Below are 26,368 nucleotides of genomic sequence, written 5' to 3' on the forward strand. Positions count from 1 at the left end.
AGCTCCAGAGTCATCGAGCTTATCTCCTTGGCTTGAGGGGTCCCAGACCACACCTCACAGCTGGGCCCACTCAATCATAGGGGCACACAGCTGGAACGGGGTCTCTGTACCCTCTGAGGGCAGCAGGAAGAGCCCTGGACATGGGGTCCCCTGACTACTTGCTGGATGACCAGTGACCACCTTCCTGTGCCTACATTCCCTCTTCTAGAAAGTGCTGGGGGCGGCCTGTATCATGTCAGTGCTCTGTGGACACACGTGTGTGCACCCTCCTGGGTGACTGTCCAGACACTGTCAAGTACCTGTGTCTTACAGTGCCATATCTTCTTCTTCTTGTTCATCCATTTAACAAACATTTTTGCTGAGCAACTACTCTATGCTGGACTCTAGAGAGACAGCAGTTGACAAGATAGTTTCCTGTGTTCAAGGAGCCATGTTCTAGCTGGGAAAACAGATGCCACAAAGAAGTAGATAGTGTGGCAGCAGAACAGGAGAGCAGGGGCGGGAGGCAGTGGCCCTCCTAAGCACCTCCCTGTGGGGAGGGCTGCACACCCGGCAGTGGCCGGCGTGAGCCAGGCCCTGCTGCATGGCCTCAAGCAAGTCCTTTTGCCTCTCTGGGTCTGTTTCCTATCTACAGGATGGAGACAGTCTTGCCAGCTAGAGCTTTGTTGCTGGACAGGCTGTGCAGACAGACAGGTATGGGTATGTGGCAGGCGTAGGGTGCAGGAAGGAGCCTCACCACTGTCACCATGGCCTCTACCAGGCACAAAAATGGCACTGAAGTTTGTGAACAAGAGCAAAACAAAGCTAAAGAACTTCCTGCGGGAGGTGAGCATCACCAACAGCCTCTCGTCCAGCCCCTTCATCATCAAGGTCTTCGATGTGGTCTTTGAGACGGAGGACTGCTACGTCTTTGCCCAGGAGTATGCGCCTGCTGGGGACCTGTTTGACATCATCCCTCCCCAGGTACCTGAGATGGTGGCATAGCGAGGGGAGGTGGTCTTCAGGGTCCCCAGAGTGTGAGGCTTGGGGAGGAGTCTTGTTTAATCAACAAGTGTTTATTGAGTGCCTACTGTCTGTCAATTACTATTTGGGGATTGAAAGGTCCTGCCCCTCTCCTGGTGGGGCAGCACATCCTCCCTGACAAGCCAGATGACCACAGACTGAGATGAGCCCTCTGAAGCAGACAACCAGAGCCATGGGCTCTAGTCCAACGGCACCCTGCTCTGCACAGGGGGGAGGTCCACCTGGAAAGGAGGTGACCCTGGAGCAGAGAGAGTGGGGGAGGGTTCCAGGCCCAGGACAGACTCTGCTGTGCCAGGTGCTGGCTCAGGAGGCTTCCTGGAGCCTCAGTGTGGACATAGTAACCACTAAGGATCTGATGGACCCAATCAGAAAAGGGGCTATGGCAGCACTTGGTCTGTACCTGGGGCTCCATATGCCATTATTTGAACAAGTGTGGGGGATGAAAGCCACCTCTCCAGAGATGGGTGGGAAAGTGCCTGGTAGGATGGGGGAGGGTAGCCGGCACCAGGATCTGGGGCAGAGTCACAGGAGAGGGGCAGTGTCCAGTGAGAGCATGGCCATAGGGTCGCAGCGCAGGGAAGGGCCTGAAAGGATGAGGAAGTAGGGGTCTGGGCAGGCATGCGGGGTCACCACTTAGCACGGCTCTCCCTGCCCCGCTGGCAGGTTGGGCTCCCGGAGGACACGGTGAAGCGCTGCGTGCAGCAGCTGGGCCTGGCGCTGGACTTCATGCACGGGCGGCAGCTGGTGCACCGCGACATCAAGCCCGAGAACGTGCTGCTTTTCGATCGCGAGTGCCGCCGGGTGAAGCTGGCGGACTTCGGCATGACGCGCCGCGTGGGCTGCCGCGTGAAGCGCGTGAGCGGCACCATCCCCTACACGGCGCCCGAGGTGTGCCAGGCGGGCCGCGCCGACGGCTTCGCGGTGGACACGGGCGTGGACGTGTGGGCCTTCGGCGTGCTCATCTTCTGCGTGCTCACCGGCAACTTCCCGTGGGAGGCGGCGTCGGGCGCCGACGCCTTCTTCGAGGAGTTCGTGCGCTGGCAGCGCGGCCGCCTGCCGGGGCTGCCATCGCAGTGGCGCCGCTTCACGGAGCCAGCGCTGCGCATGTTCCAGCGCCTTCTGGCCCTGGAGCCCGAGCGCCGCGGGCCGGCCAAGGAGGTCTTCCGCTTCCTCAAGCACGAGCTCACATCCGAGCTGCGACGGCGGCCCTCGCACCGCGCGCGCAAGCCGCCCGGCCCCGGGGACCGCCTGCCCGCCGCGGGGCCACTGCGCCTGGAGGCGCCCGGGCCGCTCAAGCGCACGGTGCTGACGGAGAGCGGCAGCGGCTCGCGGCCCGCGCCCCCCGCCGTCGGCCCGGTGCCCGTGCCCGTGCCCGTTCCGGTGCCCGAGGCTGGCCTGGCGCCCCCGGGGCCCCCCGGCAGGACCGACGGCCGCCCGGACAAGAGCAAAGGGCAGGTGGTGCTGGCCACGGCCATCGAGATCTGCGTCTGAGCCGGCCCCGCCGCCCTCGGGCCAGGGCGCCGAGCACGCAGCCGGGCGGCTGGGGAGCAGCCCTCGGTCCGCGCTGAGCGGGTTCTGCCGGGCGGCGGGAAATGGAACAGCCGCAGCGGCGGCGGGAGGGAGTAGCAGTAGAGTAGGCGGCCCAGGCACCCGACCAGTCCAGCGGCGGGTGATAGAGCCACCAGGAGACCTCGCGCGCGGCCCGGCTCGTGGGCCTTGGCCCAGAGGAGCCAAGCCCCGCAGACCCGAGGATTCAGAGACCCCCTGACACTGGAAGCCAGGGAGCTTGCGGGCCAGACCCCCATACCTCCTTGAGCCCTGGGACCCCCTAAAAGTTGCTCCCGACCCTTTGCACCCCCTGGTAGATCATCCTACAGTTCCTGCCCTTCTGGCCACTCCTCTGTCCCTTCTGCACCCTGGGCACAGAAAGGGACTGAAGTGTAGGGCAGAGAAGGGGCCTTGAGCCCTGGCATGGGGCCAGGTAGTGGAGGATCCAGCAATGGTGGGCACGTCCTGCCCCTTTCCTGGGAGGCTGGAGGGAGAGGCCAAGCCCCTGGAAAATGTAGCAAAAGTCTGGATGTCACATAAGCGTGTGTGCGGGCACAGACCCCCAAGAATCTAGTACGCCCCTACACCCCCATTCTGCTGATGAGAACCCTGAGGCCAGGAGGGAGGGCCATTGCCTTGGCCACACAGCCACTGAGTCAGGGCTCTAGTAGACCTCCCCCTCTCCCTTATCCCCCCAAACTACTGTCCTTACACCTCTGGGGGACAGAGGGCTCCAGGGCAGGGGTCTCAGGGGCCACTACATCCTCTAGGGCAGGGAAGCCCAGGGCAGGTCCAGCTCCCCCGGCAGGAGCACCTGCTGCCTGCCACAGGACCCCCTCACAGACCCCCAGTCCTCGCTGCTCCAGCCGGACACATGGCCTGGGCTCCAGGAGGCAGCGAGTTGATTTGCATCAGAAATTTCTCCTAGGCTTCTCTGGGGTCAGACACCTCGACATTGCTCTGTCAGGCTGCCCCTCCATCTCCATAGTCCCTGGAGAAGCAGGGGTAGGAGTGCATCTGTGGGCATGGGGGGGCATGGAAGTGTGAGGGGGTGTGTGTGGGTGCGCAGAGCACACGTGTGTAGCCTGGTGCATCCCGGTGAGTGTGCGTCCAGACACCTCCATACCTACCCTGCCCAGCCCCACCAAGGCCTCCTCACCAGGCAGCTGTCAAAGAGGGCGGCCAGGCCTGCATTTTGACCACACCCCTCAGGGAATCCGGTGAGGAGGCACCTGCAGGTTGGTCCAAGCCCCTGGGCAGCAAAATGGAGAGGAAAGGAGCCAGCCTCAGCCAGTGCTCCCTGCCACCCCGCCCTCTGTGGAGCCCTGGGCTCGCAATAACCTCAATGGGTGAGGCTGCTCCCTCTGCCTGGCAGTGCCCCACTCACCAGCCGGGGCTGCCTCTACCAGGGTTCCTCCTGGGGTTCTGGAGCATTTGAGGGGACTCCTTGCTAGGCCAGGCCTGCTACATGAGACACCACCACCCTCTGGCCTGGAGTCCCACATCTCCACTCGCCCCTCAGTCCCATCCCGCAAAAGGGCTATAGGTTCCCCTGCCCTGCCCGGGTCCAGTTTACAATCAGTGTGTGGTCGTCCCAGGGCCTGGCCTGCGCCTCGATGCACCCGATCCTCGAGACCCCACCTCCCCCACGGGCACGGGGCCCAATACGCCAGGTAAGTAGCAAACCCCCTCCCACCAAGGGCCTCATCTCAGAGAAGGCCCCACCACTGCCCCGGCCGGCCACCTGGGCCGCCCACCTGGGCCGCCCAGGCCCTCCTCTCCCAGCAGCCACTCCTCCTTCTGCCTTAGGCCTCTCGACATCCTGATCTCTCCTGCAATAACAAGGAAGCGAGATTCCACAGTCCACGTCCCTCGCCAGACGCCCTCTCCCCCTCTCTGTTGAGATCCTGTGTGGGAGTTTTCTCCCTCGTCGTACTCTGTACTCGTATCTAGGATGTTAGAGCTCGGAGGGGACCGTAGGTACGTAGCCCAGTCCTCTCGTTTTCAGCGGCAGCAGCCAGCCTGACCCTGAGCAGGACTGGAACTGGGCCAGGATTCTGTTCCTGCCACCACCGCCGCTGCTGCTGCTGCTGCTACCGTCTCTGTTGGTCGGGTTTGGACCCTTTGCCCCTTAGGAGAGGTGTTGGTCACAGATGTTTACCTCAGTTTATGTCATTGTCGAAGAAACAAACAAAAAATAGCAAAAAATTAATAACATCGTAGACATGGAGACTTAGAAGAAAAAAAAAAAAAAACAAAACAAAAAAAAAACGCAAAAAATCCTCCCCTCGCGGTTCTTCTGTGAAGGTACAATGTGTACATGTGTGTGCGCACGTGGGTGTCTCTCACCCACCCTGGGTGGGCCGGGGCGTCCCGGACCTCTGTCCAAGCCCCTGTGTCTCCCACACTGCCCCCGTCCTTCGGTGCTTCCCAGAGGCCCTCTGAGCTGGCCTGTGGGGTGTGGGGAGCCCCGTGGATGGGAGGGGGCCACAGGCCAGCTGGAGGGTGTCCACCAGGTCCACTGAACAGAGCCCCAGGCTGGTAGCATTGAAGCCTGGCTAGGGACCTGGGGCAGGGTCCTGGGCGGACCCCAGCCCCAGAGACCCAGATTCACCACGTCTTGCCACCGCCACCTCCACCCCCACCCCTAGTATGTGTTTGTAAATACTCTGGCACCCTTTGGCCCTGAGAAGGTTTTTAAATGTGTTATCTACTTCTCTAATCATGACAATTGCTATAAAATAAACAAAAGTTTAGAAAAATCATCCCTGGGTGGTTGTGTGGTCTGGCTGTGGGGTGGCAGGGAACACACAGGGCCTCTCTGGAAACTGAAAGGTTGATCTTGATCAGTGCTCTGAGGTGGCATCTGCAGACCCGGGGCAGCCACCCCGGGCCAGGGCTCAGAGATGGGGGCACTGAGGACCTGATTCTGGGGATGGGCTGGGAGTTGTCCCTGGCTTGGTGTCCAGCTTCAGCTTGGAGCCCTTCAGACTGGGCAGGAAACAGCCAACACCCTGGAGAACAGAGCAGGCCAATTCATCTGGACACCCCTCAGCAACCATTTATTGAGCACCTTTGGTATACTGGCTCTGGACACAGCAGTGAGCAGGACAGATAGAGCCCCTGCACTTGGCAGCAGCCATCTAATGATGGACACGGACGTTACCCAAACAGAAGGCCAGGCACTGGCACTCACCAGGACCAGAGGGTTAGTTCTCGGGCACTGGGACTCATGCGGTGAAAGCTCAGTGGGCCACAGATGTGGCCAAAGGCCAATGGATGCTCTGAAGCTGGGCACATGGGGTGGTTATGAGGAGGTCCGTGATTCAAGGCAATGCAGGCTGATGATCTGCTCATGTCAAAAGAAGGACTCTGCAGGCAGCACCACCCCCCAGCCTGTCGCAGTAGCCTCTTTGGCTCACAGTCCCCTCAAGCTCTTCACGGGAGAGCAGCAGAGTTATAAGATCTGTCGCTCTGTCAGAACCCTCCACTAGCTCTTCAAATCAAAGCCAAAGTCCTCTCAGGGGCCCCGAAGTTCCCATGTGGTAGCAGGTCTGGTCCTCCTGCCTTCCAGCCTCATCCGGGCTCCTCTCCCAGCACTACCTGCCTCCATGCTGGCCTTCTGCTGCTCCCAGAAAGCCAAGCATGCTCTCACCTGAGGGCCTTCACCTTTTCCTTGGACTCTCCCGCCTCTCCCCAGGGCTCCCTTCCTCCTTCAGGCCCCTGCCCAAACGTCAAAGGTCTGGGATTGCGGGTCCTCATCCGACTTCATTACACACTGCGCAGGCGACACTGCAGTGCCATGTGTTTGTCATCCCTGTCTCCTCCTAGGATGCAAGTTCCATAAGAGCAGAGACAGGATTTGGCGAACTGCGACTCCCCACCGCCCCCTCCATGCCTGGTAAAGGGCCTGGTGCATGATGGGAACTTCGCCACAATTGATCAAATTAACAAACGAATACCCAACACTGCATTAGACAGACAAGGCAGGCTATCCACACCTGGAATCCCAGCAGCTTGGGAGGCTGAGGCAGGAGGGTCATGAGTTCAAAGCCAGCCTCAGCAACTGAGCGAGTCCCTAAGCAACTCAGTGAGACCCTGTCTCTAGATAAAATATAACAAAGGGCTGGGGATGTGACTCATTGGTTAAGCAACCCTGGGTTCAATCTCCCATACCAAAAAATAAAAACAAAGTTTCTTTCCTAAAGAGGAAAACAGACATTAAATAGGTTACATAATGATCTGTGACATGGGAGAAGGGAGAGAAAAAGAAAAAGAGAGAAAGAAATGGAAAAAAAGAAAAAAGCCACCCTGACCGGATCAGAAGCAGAAGGACTCCTATCCATGAATTTGATCTAGGATATGTTAAAGAAAAACTCATTTCAAAATGTCTACCACCGTCCTGCAATGGTAAGGACAGACACCTGGGGGCAATAGTCCCTTTACTTGAACAGACTGGAGCGTGGAGAGGAAATCTACAAATGCAAGCAGCATAGCCTGGTGGGTCCCCCAGCTTGGTGTACAAATTAGCACCTCTTTAGGACTCCCAATGTGTCCAAGAATGTCAGAATTTACCACTAGGGGGCCTTGGCTTCCTGTTGCTATGGCTTCTGTCTCTGCCACTCTGGCAACATCACCACCTAACACACAAAGCCTTTGCCCCATCGTGCTAATAGCTTGATAAGAAAGGTTTGCCAGCTTCACCCACACACTGCATAAAAACCGGACAAGTTTCTTATAGGCCCCCTGGGAGCTTTCATTTAGCCTGGGTCCCCTCCTCTTGATCATGGCAAGTTCCCTCTTACATGAGCTCAGTGTCCTTCTCTGTCTGTGGTCTCCCATCTGGACTAACTCAGTCCATCAGAAAATTCCAATAACATTGAACTTCAGAAGGAGAAAAGATTGTGATCTGGATTCCTTTTTTCCCAAGATGCTCCTTGAGCTCTATGCAGATTTTCCTCACAAGCTCTCCAAGGCAAGGGATATTGGAAGGAGCAACCTCAAAGGCCCCTTTTTGCCTTTTGCTCAGCACAATAGATGCCCCCTCAACTTAGATTCACATCAGTGAGGGGGAGTCCCTGAACAGCACCTCCCTCTCAGAAATGTCAAGACTATATACCATCTAGTGCCTGGTTTAGGATGGAAATGTGGGTGGAAGAAAAGCCATTTAGAGGTATTTACTGGCAGCTGAGGGAAGGAGATTGTTCATCACCCAACCTTGAGTTAGTGGAGCTTTGGAGCAATCAGGAATTCGGGGGTTTCCATTTGGAGCCAAAAATGGGCAGAAAGAGGACAGTGACTCCCGAGGCCAAGCACATATAGTGACAGTCAAGAAATCAGCTAGGCACTGCCTGACCCAGGAGAGGGGGACCCCACCTTGGGAGTCCTTAGAGATCATGAAGGGCTTGATTTTCCTTGGTATGTAGTAAGGGGACAGACTCCAGGCATTGGATTCTGATCTTAGATGGAAAGGCAGGAGGGTTGCAGGAAGTGGAGGATTTGGGATCATCGTATTCCAATTAGGGTATGGACCATGAGATGCTAAGAATACTATAAGATGGGCCAAGGTGTGTGCTTTGGTGGCTCAGCACTTGCCTCCCATGTTCAAGGCCCTGAGTTCAGTCCCCAGCACCACATCACCACCATCATCACCATCATCATCGAAGGTATAGTGGATACCTACTAATTTTATCTATTCAGCATTTAAAATGCGTTAAAGAAAAAAAGAGAGTCACAGGAAGACTCTGGGTAGTAAGGGATACCAGAAAACTGAGAGGAGGTCTAGTTTCTTGGAAAGTGAGGGGGTCACAAGTCTATCCCTGCATCCTGCTGCCCTGGAAGGAATCAGAGATGGCCTCTTGGCCAGCTGCAGACTGACATCCAGCAGCCACGCGCCCTCTGGGGTTTCCAGGCACCTCATGTCATCCCAGTCTCAGAAGATGCCTCTACCTCCTCTCTCCCCTCTGCTTCCCTCTGACCCCAGCTCTTGGTGTATTTCAGCTCAATTCCTAGTCCGGTGTTGAAAGGGAGAGACAGGCGACTTCCCTTCAGTCACCTGGGACAGCAGTGGGGAAACAGGAGTGTTTCTTTCTAAACAATTCTCTCTCGTGAGAGTCACACCCGAGTCATGGAGCTCCATGGATGTCCTAGGCCCCCAGAACTCAAAGGGTCTCAGAGCTCTGCTGGCTAAGGCCAAACTGTCCCAGTGGTTCTTAACCTGGCTGCTTATTAGCATCACCCACCTGGAGACTTATTAAATACCCGATAGAGGAACAAGATATGAGGAATCAGCCGAACAAATTCAGAACATGGGGTCTTCTCTGGACAATTAGTCTAGTCTCTTCCCAAAGTAAAGAGTAGGAGGCAAGAAAAGATGAGGGCCTGTTTTGCCAGTGTTAAGCCCCTGGTTTGTTAAAACGTATCTGGGCCCCTGGTTTGTTAAAACGAATCCTCTGGGGTGAGGCCTATGAAGTTGCATTTCTAACAAGTTTCCAAACCACACTGCAAGGACCCATTCCAGACTAGAAGAGTCTAAGAAGATGCAATAACCAACTGCAGTGTATAAACCTGATTCAGAAATCAAACATCTAGCCAGGTGCAGTGGCTCATGCCCGTAATGCCAGCAGCTCAGGAGGATGAGGCAGAAGGATCACAAGTTTGAGACCAGCCTTAGCAATTTAGGGAGTCCCTAAACAACATAGTGAGACTCTGTCTCTAAATAAAATATTAAAAAGGGCTTGGGATGTGGTTCAGTGCTTACGTACCCCTGGATTCAATCCCTACTACCAAAAAAAATCTATAAAATGCAATTTGGGAATAATTGACTTCATTTGAATATAGATTCAAAATGAGAAGATTATTCTTAATTTTCTTGGGTATACAATAACATGTGACTCTGGGGGAAGACATTTTTATTTTTAGGCAATTCATGCTGAAGTATTTAGGTGTTCAGAAAAAATATGGCAAAGTGTTAATGGCTGCATCTCAGTGGTGGCTAACCACCACACCATCATTCCAACTCCTCTGGTTTGAACACGCTTAAACGTTTTTTTAGTTGTAGATGGACCTTTATTTTATTTATTTATCTTTATGTGGTGCTGAGGAGCGAACCCAGTACCTCACACATGCTAGGCAAGCGCCCTACCATTGAGCCACAAGGTCAGCTCCTGTGTTGGGCTGTTTTAAAGGTGAAAAGCCAGGAGGGGTGAGGGAGAAGGACTGCGTGACTACGGCTCAGCTGGGCGGCCAAGAGCCAGAGGCCAGGCCCCACAACACCAGCCCCCTGGGTCCTGAGGGTGTGAGGAAGCCCTTGAAGGTGTAAAGCAGGGTGTGACATGATCTGATTTTATGGATGACTTAGAAAATGCTCCATGGCCAACCACTAAAGGGCTGCTAATGCCTACACCAGAGAAGGATGATTATCCAATTAGAAACCAGAAGCCGCTTCTTATGTGAATAGCTGATTGTCTGAATAAGCCGAGATGCTCTGGTTCCCAAAAGCTTTGTGAAAATAAACACTCTTAATCATTTGTAAATAATTATCATAATAGAGATCCCAAGGCACCACCCCGAACAATTAGACCCTATTACTTCCTGGGCACCAGGACCTGGTCACAGACCCTCGGGTGATCTTTCTTTGTAACCTGCAGCCCTAGGGCGATCAGCGCCAGCAGGTCTGTGATGGATCAGCCCCTGGCTGCCCTCCTAAACACCAAAGCACCCAGCTGCAAGGCCTGTAATCGGGGTGCTCTGAGCCACAACCACAGACAGACAGACCTAGTTCCAGAGGACCCAGGCCAAAGAAACTTGCAATCTTGGAATTTCAGAACCTTTGCTTTCTTTACTTTTCCACTCCATTGACTTCTCCATTCATGTCAGTGATCAATATACATTGTAAAGAATTAAAATCCAGCCAGGAACAGGGGCACACGCCTGTAATCCCAACATTTCGGGAGGCTGAGGCAGGAGGATCACAAGTTTGAGGCCAGTCTCGGCAACTTAGCTAGACCCTGACCCAAAATAAAAATAAAATGACTGGGGGTGTAGTTCAGTGGTTAGAGTGCTTACCTAGCATGCCTGCAGACCTGGGTTCTAAGCTCAGAATTGCCAAAATTAAAGGTGAAAAGGACTAGGAATGTAGTAAATAAACAAATGTGCATACCAGCATTTAAAAAATATGTTCAGTTGGATTAAGTGGTTTACAAATTTTATCTTCTTGGGAAAAAAATCGCTACATCTCGACTGAAGCCTTAATCTCTGCTCCAAGATGAACAGACTGCTCCCAGGCCTGTTGTCCAACATCATCTTGGGGTCTCTCTCCTCTGATCCTTCCCCCAAGTAGTCCCTTCTCACCTTTCCTGGGTTGGCTCTCTGGTTCCTCTATAGCATATATTTTTCTTACTTGGTTTTCTCCCGTTTAGGAGGAATGCATTGATTCACCAATAAATGATGAATACAAAATATGTTTCTTGGGACTTTGCAAAAAAAAAAAAAAAAGTGATTGGTTCTTGCCAGATTGATTTCCAGAATGCCTGTCTCCCGCATGTCCATCTTTCCAATCTGCTACAGTTTGCATCTCCACCAGCAATGTACAAAAGTGTGCTTCCTGATTTTCTCTTACCTGAGGGGTATAAAGTACTCTCTCATTTGTACTTTAATTTGTGTTTCCCTGGTGACCAGCGAAAGCAAGCTTCTTTTATTTACTTGTCATTCGGCTCTGCTTCTATGTGAACTATCTTTACATACTCTGGCCCATTTTTTTTTTGGGCTATTTGACTTACTGCTGTCAATGGTAAGGACTGAACCCAGAGGTGTTTTACCACTGGGCCACATCCCTGGACCTTTTTATTTTTTATTTTGAGATAGGGTCTCACTAAGCTGCTTAAGACCTCTCTAAATTGCTGAGGTCGACCTCGAAATTGTAATCCTCCTGCCTCGGCCTCCCAAGTCGCTGGGTTTACAGGCGTGTGGCAAAATGCCCATACTATTCTTCTAAGACTTTTATTAAGCCTTTAGTTCATCTGTGATTTACTTTTGCATATGTGTGAGATATTGATCCCATATTATTTCTTTGTTGTACCAAACTGGGGGCCTCGCAGGCGAAAGGCAAGAGCTCTGCCATTGAGCTACCTCACCATCCATGATGCAATTTTATTTCTTTATTCTTTTCAAACAGTTAGCTGGTTCCTCTAGCACCTATTATTAGGTATACTGCCCTCTTCTGACTGAATCGAAGTTCTCCTTTGGTTATGACTTAAATTCCTATTGATATCAAGATCCATTTCTGAGCTTCCGCTTGGATTCCCTGACTTGTAGATGTTTGACATTTCCTGTGTGGAGGTTTATATAACCTTGGCTAATGTTTAAAAGGCCCCTAGTATGGGCCTCACACGAGTTGGCAAGGACTCTATCATCCACCTACATCTCTGCCCTCACAACACGCTTTCTTTTCCAATGCTGGGGATGGAACCCCGGGCTAGTGCACGTTAGGCAAGCACTGTACCTCTGAGCTACACCCCCAGCCCTTTTTATTTTTGAGACAGGGTCTCCCTAAATTGCCCAGGCTGGCCTCAAACTTGCCTCCTGCCTCAGCTCCTGAATAGCTAGGATTACAGGACATAGGCTATCCCACTGGATCTATTTTCGTTTTTTCCACTTCCAGTCAGTGATTTCTAACAATACCAAATTATCTCTTCTTTTTCAATAATGAACATTTCATTTTTTCCACTTTGGTGTATTTGCTAGAAACTTTAAGGCACTGTTTTGTTTTGATTTTACAGGAAATGGCATTAGTATTTAGAATGATGTTTACCGTTAGATATTGGGGAAGAAGATTTATCATATTTAAGTTGTTTACTTTTATTTCCTTTTTTCAGTTTTTTAAAGAACTTTTAGTTCTCCAATGACTTCTCAACATCCACTGATAGTACTTTGCTATTCTCCTTTAGTGTGAAATACACAATTATATTGATCAATTACTTGATCATTCCCAAAATAAACCCTATTTTCTTCAGGTATGTTATTCTTTAGATTTACAGTTGTGCTTTTTTTTCTTTTCATTCTATTTTTTTAATATTTTATTTAGAGACAGAAGTCTCACTCAGTTGCTTAGGGTCTCACTAAGTTGCTGTGACTGGCTTTGAACTTGTGATCCTCCTGCCTCTCCATCTGCTAGGATTACAGGTGTGTGCCACAGTGCCCAGCTTACAATTGGTTGGGTGTTTTTTATTTGTTTGTTTGTTTGTTTTTGGTACTGGGAATTGAACTCAGGGGCACCCGAACACTGAGCCACATTCCCAGCCCAATTTTGTATTTTATTTAGAGACAGGGTCTCACAGAGTTGCTTAGTGCCTCTGCCTTGCTGAGGCCGACTTCGAACTCGAGATCCTCCTGCCTCAGCCTCCAGAGCTGCTGGGATTACAGGCATGTGCCACTGCACCCCACAGCAATTGAATTTTAAAGTAACATTTTATTTAGAAAGTTTGCATCAAAATCATAGGGAGATTAATCAGCAATTTCCTCTTCCTGGCTTGTCCTTTGCTTTTTATGTTCTTGTAATTTGTTTCTTGGTTTGCTAGGTATCCGATTTTCACATTTAGGTCTTCATAAAATAAACCAGAGTCACCATCTTTCTCTGTGGCCCAGTAGAGTTTAAGTAACATTGGAATCACCTTTATTTTTATCACCTTATCTGACAGTATTTCAATTCATCTTTGAAATCAATCATCAGGAACTGGTGCCCGTACGCACCGTGTTATACACACAAAAATAGTCGGCAACCTAAATCTAGGTCAAGAGGCACAGAATGAAGACCTGGGAGCCGAGTCACGGTAGGTTTCTAACTTACTCGTCCATGTCACCAAGGCTGAAGGGCAAGGGAGAGGGAGAGCGCCCCGGCCTTCTCCTGGGCTGACCCCTGGCACAGGCGCAGTCCAGACCTGTTACTTGCAAAGAGAGGAGACGCCAGAGCCACTTCATGGCTCTTTTCTCCTTTGCTCGAATAGAAACGTGCTTCGTTTAAACACTTGTCATTTTATGGGTGGGTGAAGCTGTGCGGGCAGCAGGGAGACAGACTCTGGGGACAGAAGCCCAGGGCAGTATTTGAAGACCGGCTCTGCCTGCTGTGTGGCCCTCAGTGACTTAGGTACCTGCAGGGAACCGGAGGGCTCTGTTGTAAAAGAGGCTGGTGTGAGGTTTAAATAAGCAAAAGGCCTCAGAAGGGCTGTTTCCTTCTCTCTCTCTCTCTCTCTCTCTCTCTCTCTCTCTCTCTCTCTCTCCTCTTTTGGTAGTGCGGGTTGAACCCAGGGGCACTCTACCTCTGAATCACTGAACTACATCCCCAACCCTTTTTATTTTTTCAGTGTGGAGATAGAGTCTTGCCACGTTGTGGAGGGTTTCACTAAGTTGTCCAGACTGGCCTCAAACTTGAGATCCTCCTGCCTTAGCCTCCTGAGTTGCTGGAATTACAGGCGTGCACCACTGCACACCATCCACCACAGGTCTTTGAGGTGAGGAGCCCCCACATAAAACACAAGAGGATAGGTTTAGTGCTGAGATGTGGATGTGGGATTAGCCTGATACAGAGAGAAACTGAAGCACAGAGAGGGGAAGTTACTTGCCCAGGGTCACGCAGCTATGGAGAAACAATGCTGGAATTCCAACCCAGGTCTTCCTGACTCCAGGCCTCCCTGTCCCAGGGTCTGTCTCCCTCTTTCAGAATCTGGAGGACCCTACCAGCCCTCCGTAGCCCACTGTACCGGCAGCTTCCTGAGAGGGCTGTGCACCACCCCCATGTCCCCGCACCTTCCGTACCTGCCCCCGCATGAGTCACCCACCAGAGCAAGAATGAAAGAACCCACCCCTCTGGGGGAGGCCTCCATGAAAGAGCACTTGGGTTCCCATCTCAGTCACCACTTCTCTTAGTTCCCACCCCTCCCCCCGCTGCGGGGAGCCGCCTGTGACACCTGCGGTGGGCTGGAGCCAGCTGGGCTGGTGAGGGGGGACCACACACCTGATCTGAGGTGGCCGCAGGGTGACCAGGCAACACCAGTCCCACCAGTTCTCCTCGCCCTGAGAGAAAGCAAAGAACTTTCTGGACAAATGCTGCCTGCAGGCTGTGACGGCTGCCTTCTAGGTCCCTACACCCAGGCCTGCGCCAAGCCCTCCGGGCCTGGGAGGAACACCAAGTTCATCAAAGCCCCAGAGGCACCGCTGTCCCTATTTTATAGACCAGGGACTGAGGCTCAGAGAGGGCAAGCCATTCTCCCAAGGTCACAGAGCAGCACAGGAGAAGGCCAAGTGCTGCGCCCAGGCACTCAGTGCCCAGACAGACCACAGGAGGCTGCCTGGGGCTCCCCCTCCACCCCAGGATCCTGCCCCTTCCTGGCCCTGCTGGGGACTAACATTCCGAACATCCAGCCAGGCAAGGCTGGGCCCTGTGCTGGGTCTTGTCCTGCCTCTTGGGCCCAGGCCAGACACGGCCCCTGAGGATGGCAGGCAGGGGCGCCTTAGGGAAGGAGTGGGGACACCAGCTCTGCCCCCCACACGAGTCCCAGGCTGTGGCACCAACACAGCCCACAGCTCCCGGCAGCCCCAGTCAGCCTGGCCACCCTGCAGACCTGCACAGGCAACAGCATTTCTTGGAACACAGGGCTGTCGCCTCCTCTGGGGGGCCCCCTGGGATGTGACCGCTACACTTAAAGCCCTAGTGGCTCGCCCACGTTTGAATCCCAAGTTTGCTACTTCCTGTAACCATGGTCAAATCACGGAGCCTGTCTGAGCCTCAGTTTACTCATCCACGGAATGGGGCCAATGACATCTCCAGGGGTCACAGAAAGGACCGAGGAATTAGCCGGCCAGGTGCTTGAGACGTATCGCTTCCCGCCAGGCCCACGGTGATCTCGAAATTCACCCAGTCCCTTAATGGCACCTGGGGTCCCATTGTCTCTGTCTCCCTCCCCTCTGGACCGAGGGCTCAGGGAGGGAAGAGAAGCAACATCCATATTTCCATTTTTGTTCCTGGAGCCCAGCAGAGGATCACAGGACCTGTCCAGGGAACGTCTCAAAACATCCTTTTTTTTTTTTTTTTAATGAAAGTTCAGGGAGCTGCAGACCTGCCATTGAACCCCGGCTCCAGCCCCTGACCGCTGGGCAAGGAAATAGGGGAACACCAGGACCAACAGCGAGGATGTCAGGGAAAAGGCCGAGGATGGTCGCCATGGCAACTGACCCCTCCCTCCCTGACGGTCAGGCTGGCTGAGCCCCCCCCCCGGCCCCCCGCAGTGACCCTGGGGAAATCAGCGAACCTCAGCAGCTTGGTGCTCTTGTCGGCCAAACCAGGAAAGCAACACGAGGGGCCTCCGGCACCCCCGGGGATCACCCGGGTGCAGCACTTAGCCGGGCTGCCGGCAGCTGGCATAGCTGGGTACACAGGGACAAGGGCCTGGGTCAGCCCGACTCCACACTGGGCCATGTCGCAAGGAGCTCTCCTCAGGGCCCCTCCTCATGCCATTCTCAAGGCCCTGCGGGCGGCTGAGCCGGTCCCCTGTTCCTGAGCCTTGTGCAGTGCTGGACACGGAGAAGGTGTCTTACAGTCCACAGGACCCGGCATGGGAGGGAACGATATGACCTGTTTTTTTCAACTCAACATGATTTTTTTAACTTCGACCCCCACCACATCTGAACACATCTGATCAGGACACGTTCTGGTGACTGCAATCCCAACTGGCGGCTTTTCAGGCACACTGAGGATTCTGAGACCCAGTCACTTTGCGGTGGCCACTGGTGCGCCTTGGTCCCTGGGGCTGCAGGCTGGAGCTGGCTGCTGGGGGGAGGGGAGGGAGCGGGTCTGCTGGTGGCGCTCCTCACCTCCCACCTGCCTCAGCGCCCTGGTGGAGGGCAGGCGGGAGCTGCGGTTTCTCTTGCAGCTTAATGATTTTCTCTTCTGTTTTTTTGCTGTTGCTAAGGCTCCTCGGGTCTCCTGCATGATGCTGGATTAGGCGCCAGCCATCAGTTTGAAGGTCAAGTCCTCCCAGCTACTTTCTGCATCCCCGTTGGAGCCTGCAAAAACTTCTAGAAGGCCTCCACTCCAGGCACAGTCCGTGGGCTGCCCCACCCCCATCCAGAAATGCCCTCCCACCAACTCTTGACCCTGTCAGATAAAACCTAGGACAACAAATTAAATTTGCACGTCAGATAACCAACCAATAAGGTTTTCTGTAAGTACGTTCCAAGTATTTTTATTTGCCAAACCAGGTGGTCCACCCCGGGGCTGGATTTGTCCATAAAGATTTGATCCAAGCTGGCTACAGTGGCACACGCCTGTAATTCCAGCAGCTCGGGAGGCTGAGGCAGGAGGATGGCAGGTTTGAGGCCAGTCTCAGCAACTTAGCAAGGCCCTGTCTCAATCAAAACAACAAAAAGGGCTGGGGATGTGGCTCAGTGATGAAGTGCCCCTGGGTTCAATCCTGAGTACCAAAAAATAAAAAATAAAATAAAATTTGGCTCAGCAAACCCCTTCCAGGAAGAGGACTGTTGGCCTTCCTTTCCCTCAAACCTCAACTCCTTGGGAACCTTAGGGACCTTCTTTGTATTCCCTCTGCACCCCAGGCTGTCTGTCCCCTGGACCAAGGAGAGACAAAGGAGGTCCGCTCCAGAGCCTCACACCTGCGGGTCCCTTCCACCTCCTCATATCCTCCTTCTGGCAGGACGACTGGCCTCCCCACGTGGCCGAGCTCCCAGGCTCTGTCATTTCACACCTGCACTGTCCTTTGAGCTGGCGGTTTGGGGCCTGGGCTTCATTCCCAGCTGCATCTGTGGGAGGTGGTAAGAAACAGTACAGAGTTCGACATCTCAAACTACCAGCCCGCCGCAAACGCAGGCTCCGCCAGCCTGCCAGGCCGCCTCAGAGAACCAGCCCCATTCAGATGAGGACCTGGAGGCTCAGCGGGGTGAGGGCCTGGCCGTAGGTCACACGGCTGATGAGTGGTGGGCCAAGAGGGGTGACTCTCTCCAGGACCCCAGGGCTGCTCAGGGCAGGCCGCCACCCTCACGGAGACCGGGGGTCCCTGAGGCGTCCTCACACAGGAGCCAGAGCAGCAGCCTCCTGGTAAAGAGGCCACATCCTCCACCGCCCCCCCTCCCCCGCAGCTGGTGGGGCCTCTTGTGACATTTCCTTTTCAGGGATCAGCCACTGCCATGCCAGGCTGGCAGAAAGGGAGGAGAGGCCACCATGAGAACTCAGATCTGGCTAAGCACGGGGGACTCAGGAGTGTGGGCCACGGCTCACCCAGGTCCTGGCAGGTTATTTCATGGCTCCAAGCCTCGGCCGCCTCATCCAAAAACTTGGGTCAAGAATGCTTTCCACGTCCCAGGCAGGGCTGGAGGAAGAATTCAAACTGGTCTAGGAACGCCTGTAATCCCAGTGGCTTGGGAGGCTGAGGCAGGAGGACTGCAGGTTCGAAGCCAGCCTCAGCAACTCACAAGGACCTAAGCAACTCAGCAAGAAAATGTCTCTAAATATTTTTTAAAAGGCTGGGGATGTGGCTCCGTGGGTAAGCTCCGTGGGTAAGCACCCCTGGGTTCAAGCCCCAGGACCAAAACAACAACAGCAACAGCAAAGTGGTCTCAGGGGTGGGGGGTGCGGCTGAGTGATAGAACAGATGCTGGACATGCACCAGGCCCTGGTTTTGACCCCTGGCCTTCCCATGATTAAATAAATGAATGACAATGGTCTTCAATAATAAAAATGGCCATTGAGCACCTATTTGCTGTGTATTACAAGCTGGAAACCGCTCCAAGTACTTTACCTTGCTGATTCTCTCAGCCACCCTATGAGGTAGGTACTGTTATTATACCCACTTTATAAATGAAGAAACTGAGGCAGAGAGACAAGTCACTTGCTCAAGGTCATGAGCCACCGGAGTCAGCATTCTAATCATATTAACCATCACAGCAGAAGTTTTCAACAGATCTCTGGGCGCTGCGGGGCACGCCTGTAATCCCAGCAACCCTAGAGGCTGAGGCAGGAGGATTGCAAGTCAGCCTCGGCAACAGTGAGGCCCTGAGCAACTCACTGAGACCCTGTCCCAAAAGACTTAAAAGGCTGAGGATGGCTCTCTCCTACACACTTGCTTATCCTCCTCCTCGCTTTCCACTCTCTCTAGCGCACGCCCTTTCTCTTTCCTTTCTCTTTTCCTCTCATTTTCTCTCTTACCCTGCAGGGAGACACTCTGCTTAATAAACTCCCTTAGGTGAAAAAACAAAAAAAGGCTGAGGATGTAGCTCAGGGGTAAAGCACTCCTGGGCTCCATCCCCAATCCCTCCCAGCACCCCACTCAAAAAAATAATAATAATAAATAAATAAATAAATAAATATAAATAAATAATTAGAAAAGAAAAAGTCTTCAACAAATTAGGAGTCACCTACTGAAATGGCCTGTGACTAAACAGTCATTAGGGGAATGGACCAGAAAATCCAGAAACGGACCAAGGGAATTTAGTCTAATATACAGCACAGCTTCAAGTTAGTGAGGAAGATATAGATTATTCAGCACATGGTATTAAAAGGGTTAGGCATCTGAACAAAAAATAAGCACACACTAAGGTTGCTCCATACCTCACACCTTACATCAGGATGAATCACATTAAAGATGTGAACGTAAGCAAGAAAACAGCAACAACACTAAAACCAGCCATGTGGGGTCATTTTTAAATATTGTAATGGGAAAGGTCTAATACAATCTAGGGGTCATAAATAAAAGATGGATCAACTCAACTAGGTGAAAATAAAAAGAGCTCCCGAGAGTAGAAACAGTGTTTTAAAAGTGAGTTTTCAACATTTAAACAATGTGACAATGTTTAAACATTGTTTAAAAGTAGGTCCACTCAAGGGCTGGGGGTATAGCTCAGTGGGTAGAGGGCTTGTCTTGCAAGCACAAGGCCCTGGGTTCAATCCCCAGCATCAAGAAAAAAAAGAAAAAAAAAAAAAAAAAAAAGTAGGTCCACTTGAAGAAGATCCTCAAGCTTTGGGTTATTTTTAAAAAGGGAAAATATTTGCTTCTGGTGAAATAACTAAGAAAAAACCTACTCAGGAAAAATAGCAATGGGCCAACCCCAGTGCTGCACATCTGTGATCCCAGGGTCCAGGAGGCTGAGGCAGGAGGATTGCAAGTTCAAGGGCTGCCTAGATATCTTAGCAAGACCCTGTCTCAAAATAAAAAAATGTAAAAAGGTTGGGGAGAGCTGGAGTTGTGGCTCAGTGGTAGAGCACTTGCCTGGCAGGTGAGGCCCTGGGTCCGATACTCAGCACCACATATAAATAAATAAAAGATCCACTGACAACTAAAAAACGTATTTTTAAAAAGGGGCTGGGGATATAGCTCAGTCATAGAGCACTCCTGGGTTCAGTTCTCAGTACTATGGGAGGAAAACAAGCAATTGGAGAAAAAAAAAAAAAAGAAAAAAAAAAAAAAAAAAAAAACAGACCAGTTGTGCTGGCACATGCCTATAATCCCAGCAATTTGGGAGGCTGAGGCAGGAGGATCAAAAGCCCAAGGCCAGCCTCAGCAACTTCATGAGATTCTAAGTAACTTAGAAAGACCTTGTGTTAAAAATAAGAAATAAAAAGACTGAAGGTGTGACTCAGTGGCAGAGCCCAATTGGGCTCAATCCCCCATACCACAGGCACAAAAAGAAGGAGAAGGAGGAGGAGGAGGGGGAGGGGGAGGAGGGGGAGGAGGGAGAGGAGGAGGAAGAGGAGTAGGAGGAGGGAGAGGAGGAGGAAGAGGAGTAGGAGGAGGGAGAGGAGGAGGGAGAGGAGAAGGACAAGAAGAAACTAGCAATGAATATGAACAGAGAGATCACAGAAAAGAAAATATGTCACTCTAAAGTATATGAAAAAACTATTTTCATAATAAGAGAAATGCAAATTAAAACTACAGTGTGACTCCAATTTTTACGACAGTTTGGTAAAGATCAAAGTTGATAACACCCTGAGCTGGCGAGGATGTGGGGAAACGCAGCGGGCCTTCACTGGTGGGAGTGACAACGGTCTCTTGCCCCAAGGGGAATTTGGCTGTCAAAGTCGCGCGTGCGCATTCACTTGACCCAGCGACTCCGCTTCCAGGGACTCATCACACAGAGGCACTCCCACGGGTGCTAAATGACTTGCATGTCGGGTCACCCATCGCAGCCTTGTCTTTCTCGTAAACTGTCGGAAGCCATCTGGATGCCCATCTTTGGAGAATGAGCTCAGATCCACCCGCACCACAGCGCGTCCCAAAGAGCAGACTAGCTAAGGGAATGAGCGGGGTTGGAGGTCATGATGCTGAAGGACCTCCAAGACACAGGGTCCCCCTCATCCACAGGGGACGGGTCCTAAGACCCTCAGTGGATGCGTGAAACCGCGGAGAGTGCGGGGCGACGCTACCACAGCCCATCCGATGACTGAGGCGGTACTAGGGCCCCCCACCTCCGTCCCGATGCTGAACGAAGGGGTGATTCGTGTCTCGCGCAGACCAGAGCAGAATGCTAAGAGGCTCCATCAAGCTATAAAAGCAATTTAAAATGTTTGAATCGTTTCTTTCAGGCATTTTGCATTGAATATTTTTGGACCAAGCTTGACCACAGGTAACTGAAACCGTGGACTATAAAGCTGCAGGTGAAGCGGGCTGCTGCACATCACCACCTGGAAAAGCAAGATGCTTGCAACTTGAAGAATCAGACCATTTATGTCAAAAAGAAGGGTAGAAAAAAAAAATATATATATATATATTTGCTTCTAGATTCTTGGAAAATCTTTGGGTGACTGACCACACCAGCAGTGCCTTGGGACAGGAACTTGGTGGCTATGGAGAGGCAGGAGGGAGGTTTTCCATGTACTGTTTGTCCCTCAGTGTCCTTGGGGATTTTTTCCAGAACCCCTCAGCCACCAAAGTCTGTTATATAAAATGGGGTGATGTTTTATGCAACCTACGCACATCTTCCCATACCCTTTAAATCATCTCCAGAATGCTTATAAGTACCACAAACAATTGGAAATGCCAGGTAAATTGTTTTACTGTATTTTTCAGGAGATAATGAAAAGGAAAAAAGACTGTACATCGTTCAGTCCTGAAACAATTTAAAAATATATGTATTTTCAATCTGAGGTTGGTTGAATCCAGGGATGCCAAATCTATAAATAGGAAGGGCCCATAACACTCTTTAGTGTTTTAGGAATTTTGAACCACGGCAATGTTCTACCTATTTTTAAAGAATATACTCAAGCTGGGCTTGGTGGTACACGCCTGTAATCCCAGTGGCTCAGGAGGCTGAGGCAGGAGGATCGAGAGTTTAAGGCCAGCCTCAGCAACTTAGCGAGGTCCTAAGCAACTCAGTGGAACCCTGTCTGTAAATTAAGAAATACAAAAATGGGTTGGGGATGTGGCTTAGTGCTTGAGTGTCCCTGAGTTCAATCCCTGGCACCCCTCCCCAGAAAACATCAAAATTTAAAAGGGCTGGGAATGTAGGGATATTGAGCACCCTGGTTCAATCACCAGTACCACAAAAAGGAAAGTTTTCTGTAGATGCATAAATTATGATTTGTCAATTAAAAGTCATAATAATTTTTAAAAAGTTAATTCCAATTTATAAAAATTAAATTGATTTTTATCAGTAAAAATAAATAACTAATTTTTTAAAATTAAAAATTCCTTCTAAAATTCATGTAGAATATCAAGGAAATCCCCAAAAGCCAAAACAATCTTGAAAAAGATATATTTGTATTTTAAAATTCATTACAAAGTTATAATAATCAAAATAGTGCAGTTCTAGCAGACATATAGACTAGAATAGAATAAAGAGCCCAGAAATGAACCCTCACACACTGTCAACCAGTCTTTCACAAGGGTGCCTAAATCACTCATGGGGAGAAGACAATCTTTTCAACAAACAGTGCTAAAAACTGGAATGCACTTGGACCCTCACCTCACACCATATGCAGAACTAACTCAAGGTGGATTAAAGACCTAGATGTAATATTGTAAAATTATAGAAGTTCGTAGAGCCTGGCACGGTGGTGCACATCTATAATCCCAGTGACTCTGGAGGCTGAGGCAGGAGGATCACAAGTTGGAGACCAGCCTCCTCAACTTAGCAAAACCCCGTCTCAAAATAAAAAATAAAAAGGGTCAGGGGTGTAGTTCAGTGGTAGAGCACCCCTGGGTTCAACCTCCAGCATGGAGAAAAATAAATTTAAAATGGAAAAACGTTGGAACAGACCTACAAATAACCCACAAGTGTAGAAAAAGTGGTCCGTCCCACGAATCATTAGGGAAATGCAAATCAAAACCACAACGAGATGGCACCTGAATCCCATTAGGACAACTACCATCAAAAAAAAAAAAAAAAAAAAGAAGAAGAAGAAGAAAATAATGAGCACTCAGAAGGATGTAGAGAAACGGGGGACCCTGGTGCACTGTTGGTGGACATTTAAGGTGAAGCAGCCACTGTGGAAAAAGCAGGGAAGCCTCTCAGAAAAGTAAAAATGCAGCTACCAGAGGACCCAGCTATTCCCCTTCTAATACATGTCCAAAGGAGTCGGGGGTGGGTGGGATCGGGATTGAACTCAGGGGCACTCGGCCTCTGAGCCACATCCCAGCTCTGTTTTGTATTTATTTAGAGACAGGGTCTCACTGGGTTGCTCAGGGCCTCGCTTTTGCTGAGGCTGGCTCCATCTCAATCCTCCTGCCACTGGGATTACAGGTGTGTGCCGCTGAAGAATTAAATGCAGGATCTCCAAAAAATATCTGCACTCCTGGGTTCAGAGCGCATCACTCACGACAGCAAAAGAGGAGGAAATACCAGTGTCCACTGACAGGTGAAGAGAAGACCAAAATGTGGTCCGTCCCTTCCCTGGAAGGAAGAAGGAAGGAGAGGCAGGATGTGGTGGCCTGCACCCGTGGTTCCAGCTACTTGGAAGGCTGAAGCAGGAGGATCCCTGGAGCCCAGGAGTTCAAGACCAGCCTGGGCAACATACAAAACCCCCAACTCAAAAAATAATACTAATAATTTCTTTTTAAAGAAGGAAGGATAGAGATCCAAGATGGCAGACTAGAGGGAGGCTGCGTTCCTTGTAACTCCAGTTTCAAGCAGAGGATGTCTGTTTCTTGGTGAAGCAGTTTTTGCAGCTTATCAACCCCTGCTCTTTATCCCATTTGTCTGCTGTGATCACCTGCAATCTGCCAGCATATCGATGCCTTTTTTGAGTGCAGATTGCTCACTGTCAGGCACCTATCATCCGCCATTTGCCTGCCTCTCGCCTGTCCATCACCTGCCTTACACCTATCCATCACCCAAGGCACGAGGTTCACCTCCCGATCATCCGACAACAGTCAGGAAACTGATCGCTGACCGCCAGTGGAGCACCAGCTGCCTGCTGTCGCCTGGAAGTTCACTGTTACAGTACCTGCAGGTTTGGTTACACGTGGCTGCCGCCATTTTGAGACAACAGCCAGGCCCTGTAGGTCCCCTGGCCGGACTGACTGAGCCCCCTCTCCAGGATCCCTCAGCCTGACTGATCGCTCACTGCCTCTGGGGCCCTCACATCGACTGACTGCTCCCTGCCACCAGGACCCCCAGACCAATGATTGCGCCCTATCACCAGAACCCCAGACTCACTGATGGCAACTGGCCTCCAGGATCCCACAACCACACCAAACACACCCGACTTCCAGGACCCCTGCCTGACCAACCACATCCCACCTCCAGGACCTCCTGCTGACCACGTCCACCCATGAGCTGCAGCTCCCCATTTGCCAACACATTTGGAAGCCAGTGCAGCCATCTTGGATAATCCTGGAAGCGGTAGCTCCAATCTTTAGGTGGGGCAAATCCCATCCTGAGATGCCTGATGGAGACTTGAAGCTCATTGTCAGGTACCTCTCATGCATCAGGCTACTGAAGACTGGGAGGTTTCATTACTATATGACTGTTATACTATAGATTTTCTTTTTTCTCCTTATTGAAAAAGCTTAAGTTTTTATTTCTTTACTTTTCTTGCTCTCTTTTCCTTTTACCTGTTCCCTCAGAGTCTCTTTCTCCCTTTTTTGCATGCTAACATCCAATTTCTTTGGATTACACTCTCACCCTTTCTATTATCTAGAATTTCTGTATATTCTTTTCTTATCCCATTAACAGCCACATTCTGCATCCTCTTTGTCCTCCATTTGAAACTACAGACCTTATTGCAAATCTGTTTGTTTTACTGAAGATAACATTTGAACTCATTCTGTTTATTATGACAATTTTGTTATTGTCCTCATAGGGGCTACTTGGTCTAGGATTGCATAGTGTCTGAATTGGGCACTGCTAATATTGATCTCCCCTTAAAGAAAGGGTTTTGGAAACCTATAGGGCCACTATAAGCCTATTGGGGGAAATCTGCAATACCCCAGATCTGCAGCGCTAGAGGGGAAGATACATGAACAACATGAAAAAATAAGGGAAGAAAATGATCCAAACAAATCTAGATTCTATATTAATAGAATCCAATGACAGTATGATAGAAGAAATGTCAGAAAAGGACTTCAGATTATACATGATTAAGATGATTCATGAAACAAAGCATGAGATAAGAGAGCAAATGCAGGCAATGAATGATAATACCAATAAGCTGAAAGAGCACCTGAAGGAAGCAAAAGATCATTTCAACAAAGAGATAGAGATTCTCAAAAAAAAAAAAAAAAAAAGGAAATCCTTGAAATGAAGGAAACAATAAACCAAATAAAAGACTCAATGGAAAGCATCACCAAAAGACTAGACCACTTGGAAGACAGAACCTCAGACAATGAAGACAAAATATTTAATCTTGAAAATAAAGTTGCCCAAACATAGAAGGTGGTAAGAAATCATCAACAGAATCTACAAGAACTATGGGACATCATGAAAAAAACAAATTTAAGAATTATTGGGATTGAGGAAGGCACAGAGATACAAACCAAAGGAATGAACAACCTATTCAATGAAATAATATCAGAAAATTTCCCAAACCTGAAGAATGAAATGGAAAATCAAATACAAGAGGCTTACAGAACACCAAATACACAAAATCAGAACAGGTCCACATCAAGGCACATTATAATGAAAATGCCTAACATTCAAAATAAAGATAGGATTTTGAAGGCCGCGAGAGAAAAGCATCAGATTACATATAGGGGGAGACCAATACGGATAGCAGCTGACTTCTCTAGGATTGCATAGTGTCTGAATTGGGCACTGCTAATATTGATCTCCCCTTAAAGAAAGGGTTTTGGAAACCTATAGGTTTCTAAAAGAAACTAAACTATAGACTCTAAAAGCTAGAAAGGCCTGGAGTGACATATTTCAAGCTCTGAAAGAACAGGTTGCCAACCAAGAATCCTATACCCAGAAAAACTTACCTTCAGATTTGAAGATGAAATAAAATCCTTCCATGATAAACAAAAGTTAAAAGAATGTACAAATAGAAAGCCTGCGCTACAGAATGTTCTCAACAAAATATTCCATGAGGAGGAAATGAAAACCAACAATGGAGGTCAGCAAAGGGAGGAACTACCTTAGAGAAAAACCACTCAAAGGAGAAACCAAGCCAACTTAAAAACCAAAAATAAGCCAAATGACTGGGGATACAAATCATATCTCAATAATAACCCTGAACATTAATGGCCTAAACTTATCAATCAAAAGACATAGACTGGCAGAATGGATTAAAAAGAAAGACCCAACAATATGCTGCCTGCAAGAGACTCATCTCATAGAAAAAGACATCCACAGACTAAAG

General features: G+C 50.4%; 1 protein-coding gene across 3 annotated transcripts in view; it reads left to right on the top strand.

The window, feature by feature from the left end:
* The window catches only part of SBK1 (SH3 domain binding kinase 1), a 51,356-nt gene extending 46,020 nt beyond the window's left edge, over positions 1-5,336 (top strand). For 2 of the 3 annotated variants that reach the window (XM_079121451.1, XM_079121450.1), the window contains exons 3-4: positions 761-963; positions 1,687-5,336. In XM_079121451.1, coding sequence (XP_078977577.1) covers positions 761-963; positions 1,687-2,514 — 1,031 coding nt within the window. In that variant the 3' untranslated portion in view covers positions 2,515-5,336. The remainder of the gene's footprint in view (positions 1-760; positions 964-1,686) is intronic. The other variant, XR_013760752.1, reaches the window with a different exon arrangement.
* Positions 5,337-26,368: the final 21,032 nt, after the last annotated feature.

The sequence above is a fragment of the Sciurus vulgaris genome (assembly GCF_902686455.1).
Source record: "Sciurus vulgaris genome assembly, chromosome: 18".
NCBI classification, from domain to species: domain Eukaryota; kingdom Metazoa; phylum Chordata; class Mammalia; order Rodentia; family Sciuridae; genus Sciurus; species Sciurus vulgaris.